At 53.7% G+C, this 9,161-nt stretch overlaps 1 protein-coding gene across 1 annotated transcript; it reads left to right on the forward strand.

Moving 5' to 3' along the window:
* Window positions 1–1,297: 1,297 nt before the first annotated feature.
* PRDX6 (peroxiredoxin 6) lies at window positions 1,298–6,648 on the forward strand. Its single transcript, XM_010190406.1, has 5 exons — window positions 1,298–1,344; window positions 1,561–1,717; window positions 4,645–4,791; window positions 5,354–5,500; window positions 6,435–6,648. Exons 1-5 carry the CDS (start codon window positions 1,298–1,300, stop codon window positions 6,564–6,566), a joined length of 630 nt encoding a protein of 209 aa, XP_010188708.1. The 3' UTR covers window positions 6,567–6,648.
* Window positions 6,649–9,161: the final 2,513 nt, after the last annotated feature.

Consider the following 9,161-nt stretch of genomic DNA (forward strand, 5'->3'; position numbering starts at 1 on the left):
CGGCGGGCGGCCAAGGCCGCGTCTCCCTATCTTTCCCCGTCCCCTCCCGCGGCGAGACGAGTCCTGGAGGAGAGGGGAGAGGGGAGAGGGGCTCTGAAAGCAGCAGAGCCCCGGGAAGGGCAAAGCTGGGATGGGCAGAGCAGTGCTTTGTCCAGGCCGGTCCTAGAGATCAGCCCGTGTGTCAACTGTGTCCCATGCGAGAGCGCCCGGGCGTGCAAAGCTGTGTAACAGAGCAGTGGCCGAGGGCTCTGGCACTGGGGCTGACAGGCACCACTTCCTGCACAGCCCCCTGCACCATTTCTGGCAGGAGCAGAAGGGAACTGGCACAGCGCATCTGGGACTCCCTCCCGGCAGCGCTTGGCAGGCTTCAGTTGGCGTTTGAGTCCACTTGGGCAAACAGGACAAGGACCCCTCTTAGTGAGGGGTCTCTTAAAACTGGCTGTTCCAGCCCGGTCTCAACAGGGCAGCTTTCTTGGCCAGCTTCTACTTGGTTGTTTGGTGCCCTTTTATTCAAGTGCTGTACTTCGGCCAGGGAGCTGCCCCATAACTTCATGGTGAGCCATGGCAGTCGCCCAGCTCTGGCAGAGTTGCAGGGTGCTCTCTTCATCCTTCCAGCTCCTTTCCCAAATCTCTAAGGCAGGGCTTTCCCAGCTGCTGTGGAGTGTGACCATATTTACGGGCTGGGGGCCAGGTGAAGAGTAGTGCAGTAAGACCTGTGAATGTTGAGCTGAGAAATGGTACAAGAAGTCCCTGGCAGGGAATTTTAAGTGCTGGAGGTGACTTTGTCTTAACCTCTGGAAACTCCTGAGAGCTGGGAGCTGTTTTGCCGTAAGCCTGTCTCACTGCTCTCTGTGCCCCAGCTGCCTTAGCTGTAAGGAGGGGTGACTGGTATTTACCTGCTCTAAAGACTGCAAAATCCACTGATGGGAAGCAGTGAGCAAAAGCGAGGCAGCAGTATTGTTGTAGCTGTAGCCATAACGTAATGTTGGCTTCTGGCCTCTCCCATTATTTTTTCATGAAGTACGTTCAGCAGCTGATGGCAGCAGTTGGGTTAAGGTTTGGTCCTATCCCATTCTTTTAAGTTGCGTGATGTGCACAGGGGTTTCTGCTCGCAGTGGTCAGTGAGGTACACAGAATAGTGAATAGCCTTGCAAATCTGTGATGATCTTTGCAATAATGTGACCAGCAAGGTGGTTGCTGCGTGCCCTCAGGCGTGTGGTGCCTGGGGTACAGAGTGTACACGTGGCTCCCCCAGACTTCCTCACATGACATAGTGTCCATCTCCATGTCAGGAGCCATGGGCTATTCCAGCATCCCCTGGGGGATCCTGGAAGGAGAGGGTGAGTGAGGCGCAGGATGTCTCTCAGAGCAAAATGAACGGGGTTTATCTCATGAAGGCTTCTCGTGACAGGGAGGAACTCCCAGGACAGGATTTCCACTTAGCAGAGATGAGCCATTCCCGCAGTAGTCTCCGTGCAGTGCCGCCTGTACAGCTTTTTGTCTTCAGTACAAACCAAAACAACATCTCCCCCAGCACCATCACCTGCTCTCTTCTTTCAGATGGGGCATCCTCTTCTCCCATCCGCGGGACTTCACCCCCGTCTGCACCACAGAGCTTGGCCGGGCAGCGAAGCTGGCGCCCGAGTTCAGCAAGCGCAATGTGAAGCTGATCGCCCTCTCCATTGACAGCGTCCAAGACCACCTCTCCTGGTGCAAGGTATGGGGCGTGGGGAGGCACAAAGGGAGCTTGCACTGCTGCCTTGTTCTGAAGGCCAGAGGAAAAGCCCACACAGAACAAAGCAGAGGCTTGGAATTACATATCTGCTGAGGACAGTGTCCTAAGACGCTTGAATCCCAAAGCGTGTAGGATAGGAGGTGCTAGAACACAGAGCAGGAACGGAAGGGTCTGCTCCATCTTCATGGAGCACTCCACAAAGTGATGCTAACACTTGGAAACAAGAGGAAAGCAGTTTTACTGCTCTCCTACCAATACCTGAAGGGTAACACTGTGAAGGTGGTGCCAAAAGCTCAGAGGAAGGCACTCCACTCACAGACCCTCAAAAGTTTCATAATAAAACAGGAAAGGAAAGGAGGCATCAGAAGGGAGCAGGCAGCCTTCAAAGGGTGCAGTTCATGCCCAGGCAGGGAATAGAAAACAGAGAACAAACAGGGGTATGTTAAACATAAAACCACAAATAGGAGAATGTTAAATATAAAACCATAATGAGGGAGTATAAAAAAAAAGGATGAGAATGAAATAGCTTCCTGAAAGAACATAAAAGGAACTAATTAAAAACTTCAGATGCAGCCTCAGCAAAGGTGTTCTGCCAGGTGGTCTGAGTCCAGGGCTTGTAAGTGGTAGGGTGTAAAATGAGCATTTCAGACAGATATGGCCAGAGTGTAAAAATCCCTGGGTGAATTACCTGCGTCTTTCCTTGCTCTTAAAATTGGGAGTGTTCTCACGCATTTTGTAGAGGTGAGGCATACACGCAATAATGGGTAGTAAAAGTGAGAAATTTCCACACTCAAATATTGTTTCATGTCTGACTGGCTTTAGAAATTACCTAATTGCCTTATTGCTTAAATTGACCTTCGTGCCCGAGTGGTGCATGTCCAGTGCCTCACAAAGCCTCAGAAGGGCCTGGGAAATACAGGGTACAAATCCCACGCCAGTTAATGAGGTTTCTGTGCTGGTCAAACTGTCTGAAACCACCAGTCAAAATAGCAGATAATGTCTCATTAAATATAACAGAAAATTTGGGTTGTGCATTTGTAAGGGAGTCTCATCTCCTGGTTGGCTAAAGCCAGGGTGTTGTTGACTTTTACAAAGTCCTTGAATTTCCAAGAAGCTTTTCAACAAAATCAGCTTTGTGAAGGTCAGGCTCATTTCTGCAGAGAGGCAGGAGGAAGCAATGAGTTGTATTAGGGAAGGGAAGCAGTGAGCTCCCTCGAGGGTCTGCAGGGACACGTGGGGTTCAGCACACTTGGGTGATTTGGAGAAGAGACGAGCAGCGAGCTGACTTTGCTGATGCTGTGAAATTATTCAGCCCAACCTCAGGTAGAACCAGGAGAAGTTGCAGAACAGCCTCTGGACACTGACTGATGGGAGGCAGAGTAGCACCCTTGGAAAACCTTCCAGAACAAACACGGAGAAAGGCAGAGGGCAGCAGTTCAAGCTGTGGTGAGCTTTCTGTCAGGCTGGGAGAGGCCTCAGAGACAGGGGTTTGGAAATGCCAGCTCAGCACCTGTCAAAAAAAAAAAAGGTGAAAGTCCTCCAGAGCAAAAGATCCAATTGGTGAGGTCAAACTCAGAGCAGACTGGAGACTTCCACACAGCCTGTGTTCCACACAGCCTTCTTGCAGACTACAAGGGAACAAGAAAAGGTGCAGAGGGTGAACAGAGTTGCCTGGGGGTTTGGGCAGGTTTGCTTCAGTGCAGAGCAACGGGGGCTCTTTAGCTTGGAAACAGGAGGACATGTCAGGCTGCAACACTGTGAGTGATGCAGAGAGCACGGAGGAGCAATGAGCCAACATGTGTGTGTGTCACTGAGGACAAGAGAGGACAGGGATGTGTTCTGTTCCCCAAGGTTCAAAGCCTGGGGAAGGCAGAGACTTGTACATTCACATTATCAGCTCAGCTGATAACGCACCACAGTGGTGCGTGGGAGGCTTGCATCAGCGCTGGAGTCAGTTTTGTCCCCTTGTAGCATAATGAGGATGGAAGGAACAGGCAGCTTTGTTCTGGGGCAGAAACTTTGGATTGAACTTGCTTTAATGCTGGCAGCTGCTCTGCTTGTACTGCCTTGAGCAGGCTCCTCCCAGCCCTGCTGTGGCTCAGCATGACCCGTATGGGTGGTGCCACAAACTACAACAATAACTTGAATGCTTTGGCCGAGTCCAGATCAGATTTAGAAATGCTTAAAATAGTTTCCCTGTGAAGCAGGTCAGGTTTGGACTAGCACAGGGAGCAACCTCTAAACCATGGTCACAAGGGAGAGCCTGCACAGGTGTGGGAGGGGATGGTTTTCTCTTCCGTCCCAGTTGTGGTTCAGAAAGGAGCCTATAGTGTCTCAGCACCTGCACTCAGACTTTCACTCTGTTTTCAAGAGCCATTGGTTTAGTAAGCTGGCAGTGAGATGCTGAATGGAGCTTGTCCCTCGCACAAGACCTGTGACATGTTCGACACTGTACCTTTGTTAGCTGTAGTGTTGCTGGTTTGCTCTGCCACTGGAGGAGCTGTTCCTGCAGAGCACAGTCCAGTTCAGGTGTGACACCAGCACATGTGTCAGTAGTGCTGCATCACCAGCTGGGAGAGGCTTGGAAGAGGGACACCTCTGCTCTCAGGAAGGCGGGTGAATCTCCCTGTGTCACCAGCACAGGCAGGACTTCCCTGTTTCTCTCTACCCACTGCCTGGGCAAAGCAGCCAGTCCACAGGTGGGTTACAGGGTGTGACCATAGACAGCCTGACAGCTCACCTCTGACAACAAGGCAGAGTCCAGCCTGGCACGTTTGTGCATGGCCCCTCTGCAGGAGCTTGCCCTACACACAGAAAGCCTGCACGGAGGCCTGCCTGCCTGGCCTCTGTCTCCTGTGGGGGTACCCACAACAGGGAGCATGAGCACACTGATGGTTTTGTCTCTGCAGGACATCAACGCGTATAATGGGGAGCAGCCTGAGGAGAAACTCCCTTTCCCCATCATTGCTGATGCAAACCGGGAGCTCTCTGTCAAGCTGGGCATGCTGGACCCAGATGAGCGGGACAAGGACGGCATGCCCCTGACTGCTCGTGTGGTGAGTACCTGGCCCTGGAGCACCACTGCCTGGTAGGCTTCTCAGCAGCAGGCATTGCCTGCCATCCCACCCTGTGTCCGTGGGGCTGGGCTTGAAGATGGGGGAAGCTTACCTGCATGAACATGACCATCTTCAGGAGCTAGGTTGACTTCCTTGGGCTAGATTCATGGGTTGTGCTGCAGGAAGAGGCTGGCAGTGCCCTGGCTTGCTGGCAACAGCTCTATCTTGCTGCTGTTGTCAGCTCCTCCGGGTTGTGCCTGTTCTAAAACAGAGGGGACATAAGTGCTTGATCTGCTGGGCTGTCCCCTCTCCCGACCCACACTGACGTTAGAAGGACACAGGTCAAGGGGAGGAAACATTTCGAGTAGCAAAACAAGCTGGCATTGGAAACCGGAGCTCCCAGAGCAAACACCATGTTCCTTGTGCCTGGGCACCATTTGTTGCTCTAGATCCCCAGTGGCATCTCCCCTGTCCCAACACCTGCGATCAAGCAGGCCACCTCCCAGGAAAGGGGGAAAAAGCATCTTCTGCCCAGCCTCTGACCCTATCTCCCTGTGCTCAGGTGTTCATTTTTGGTCCGGATAAGAAGCTGAAACTCTCCATCCTGTACCCAGCCACCACTGGGAGAAACTTTGATGAAATCCTGAGAGTGGTGGACTCCCTGCAGCTGACAGCGTACAAGAAGGTTGCTACCCCTGTGGACTGGAAGGTGAGGAGGCGAGCAAAGCTCACAGCCAGGCACTGAAAACATGCATTAAAATGTCAACCATCATCTGTTGGCGGGGAACCACGGGGTGGGGAAAGCTAGTCAGTGTTTCCTCAGCCCAGCAGAGCTGCTCAGCTCTTGGACCTGTCCTGCCACTCACTTTGATCACTGTTACGAGGGAAGCCTGTGTGTCTGGAACCAGAGGACACGCTCTGCTGTTACAGGGTGTCCTGGAGAAGTCCTCTGTTAGGAGGCAGGACCAGGCTCCCAGAGCATTGTCCCAAACACCCGCTCCATCTGGGCAGGAAGGTATCAGTGCACTTCACTGTGCTTCTCTACCCCTCAACACCAGTGTCCATGTGCTGAGTGTACAACAAACTGCACCTGCACTTCTGAGGCCAAGCAGAGCGTGGAGGCAGCCTTGCCTCTTAAAAGTCCCATCTCCTGCGGCATAGGCTCTCAGCAGCATGGGGCCAACTCGCCCACCAGCCCAGCTCACCTCCCAGGGAAGCACAACTTTCCCCAGGCTTGGCACGCCATGGAGGAGCCAGCGCCACCTGTCCAGAGGTGCCTGAGCAATAGGAATGGATGAAGAGACTCGGGCAAGCTGTGCTCCTGCCTGCACTGTAGAGATGCCCAAATTTCCCTCTTAGTATTCCCTGTTCTTGTGGGAGTGCTGCAGGGAAGAGCTGGGCTGTGGGATCCCATTGGCAGGGCCAGCAGACGGCACAGCTCTCCCTTTCAGCATCACCCACACCTGGTGTAGCTCCTGCTCAGTCCTCACTGCTGGCTGCAGGCAGAGCTGCAGTGGATGTGCCTGGGGTGCTGGGGCTGAGCGTTCGTAGAGAGGCGATGTCACCTGCCAGCAGGAACACACCACCTATATCCAAGCCTGCCAGTTCCTCTGCTGCTCTCACAGTTCCCATTTGCTCCCCAGCCTGGTGACAGCGTCATGGTCGTGCCCACCTTACCTGATGAGGAAGCCAAGAAGCTCTTTCCCAAAGGAGTCTTCACGAAGGACCTCCCGTCGGGCAAGAAGTACCTGCGGTACACGCCACAGCCAGAGTGAGCAGGTGTGCCCATCCTGCCGGGCTGCGGGTCGTTCAGCATAGGGAAAACTTCCCTGTGCCCAGCTCCTGCCTCCCTGGCACTGCACAATCAGCAGCCTTGCACCGTCACACTGCTGGTGCATCGCAATACTAAACCAATCCTCCCCATCCCTTTCATCCCCCACTTCCCCTTGAAACTAAAACCCTGGATGTTTTCTTGCCTTGAATCAGCCCTGCAAGGAAGAGGTGAGCAGACCAGTGGGGGCTCCAGGGTTCACTCTGTGGAGTCTCCTGTTTGGCACCAGTTGAGCTTTTCCCAGAGGCACAGTGAGGAGGGTGGTGTCCACAGCCAGGCCCTGGAAGGGTGTCCTGAGCTCACACCTCCCATCATGGAGCTTCGGGGGCTGCAAACTGCTGTGTGCCTTTTGGAGCAGCCGTCACTAACACATTAACACCTTTGGTCCTGTGCATAGGGGAGGAGCTGCAGAGCCAAATCTCTCACTTCTTACTGCTTTCTCATCTCTTGCTGGAAGTTGGTTGTTTTCAGGTTTTATGGAAGAGGGAATAGAGCAAATAAAGTGATCTTCAGTACTACCTGCAGCGTCCCTCGTCTGCTGGTGCCCACAACACCCTGCACCATTTACTTTGTTCCCTGTGGCTGTGCAGCTGGGACGTGTCCCCGTGCTCCTGGGTGGGTGGCAGTGGCATGGCCTGCCCTTGTCCTTGCTCTGTAAATGAGACACTTTGGAAATGCAGGTTGTCCCAGGGTACACCATTTCAGTCAAAGCAGCAAGTCCCAGGGCAGTTGCGCTGCCCCTGCTTTATAGCAGAACCTTGGTGGTGGGAAGGAGATGTCTGCTCAGGGAGCACACCTCAGCCTGATCCTACCCTGCATCCCAGGGCTCGAGCAGGCATGGTACAAGCCATGCAAATTCCTCCCTGCTCTCCCACACCTGCACCTCAAGGATCTGTCAAGAGAGGAGCGATGTTTTAATATAACGGTAGGAAAGAAACCTGCTCACCAAATAGCTCATAGGCTGCCTGCCAGCATCCCTCGGTGCCCAGCACAATCAGCAATGCTCAAAATGAGCAGCTGTTACGGAAATTGGCTGGCTTGGGGCACAAATGTATCTCACAGGGGTCTGATGCTCGTGATAAGCAATGCACTGGATGCAGTGAGATTCCCTCCAGCATCGCGCAGGTCCTAATCCCGGGGCAGCACCTGCAGCCACCTGGGATGTGGCCTCAGACAACGTCCAGGGCTGTCAGCTCCTACCACCCCTCGCTGTCGTCCTTCCCAGCGGCCAGGCCAGGCCAGGCCACCCCGCTGAGGGCATCCTTCCCAAACGTGGCTGCATTTCAGAGAACTCCCTTTCATTACCAAAAAAAGGTTTATATTCAGATTTAATTGCCTTCCAGAACTATAAAGTGAATATTGGTATTTTTCTCCAAATGACTTTTAAATGAACCTTCCTTATGAAATTCTGCATTGTCCCCATGTATTATTTTTACTAGAAGATTACACCACCTGGTCTCGGGGTTGACTTTCATTCCCCCTCTTTCACTCTGCAAGAAGCAGGAGGGGGAAGCTGCAGTTCCGAAGGGAAAACTTCTCTTTGCTGTGTCATTTTTCAGCCTTATCAAGCTTGGCAGCTTCCCTAGTTCCCCATGGCTGGGCTGCGTGAACTCCTGGGTTTCTTGCTGTTCCCTTGGCACACAGCCCTCGCCTTGATCCAGTTTCCTAAGGGAAAAAGGGTTCTCTTCCCCCCTCCACCCGAGCTTTCCAAACAGCTGCCCAACTTCCTGGAAGCTTGCAGACATGGCCCCACGGCAAGCTTTGTGTCAACGGTGCTCTGAGCATCCCCAGGGTGAGCCCAACCTCTCAGGGACACCAGGGAAGCCACCTGCAAGTCGGGACATGGGGGAATGGGTCCCGTCACCAGACCCAGAGGTCCCACTGCCGAGCCAGGCAGGGGCTGATGGCCGAAAGCCACCAATTCCTGCCTGTTCCCCTGTGCCACCATGGCCCCAGAGGTGTGAGCCAGTCAGACAGACCCAAACAAACACAGGGTTTGGTTCCAGTACAGCTCGAGTTTTCTTTTAATCCCAGAGAAGTGAAATGCAACATTTGTCCGAGTTGGTAATAACATCCAGAGACAGAAATCCAAGCCCCCTACTCAGTAAAGTCATTTGTGTTTAAGGCACTCTGCAAAACCAGCTTTCCTCTTCTCCTTCCGATTTTCCCTACGCGGCAGCAGAATACCTGGTTTGGTCTCTTCTCCATAGCAACACCCACACGTCCTGGCTCTTCTCACCATCTCCAGGAATTGGCAACAGCAAATCCAGCGGGAGCTGAACGGAGAAACGCCGGGAGGCCATAAATAGCAACGGGCACGGGAGGGAGCACAGCGCCTGGGGAGGGGGCACGGAGGCTTCGGGCTTCCGCGGGAAGGGGATGGGCACGGGGTGTCCTCCCTGCAGGCACCAACATGATTCCCCTTCCTTTCTCCCTTCCCGGCTCTGAAAGGGGCTGGGACTGCAGGGGCCCGCAAGCATCCCTCCCCAGCGGCGCTCCCGAACACATGGCAGCACCCCGAAATGCAGGGGGCTGGGTG

The sequence above is a fragment of the Mesitornis unicolor genome, unplaced genomic scaffold (genome assembly GCF_000695765.1).
Source record: "Mesitornis unicolor isolate BGI_N332 unplaced genomic scaffold, ASM69576v1 scaffold7498, whole genome shotgun sequence".
Lineage (NCBI taxonomy): Eukaryota > Metazoa > Chordata > Aves > Mesitornithiformes > Mesitornithidae > Mesitornis > Mesitornis unicolor.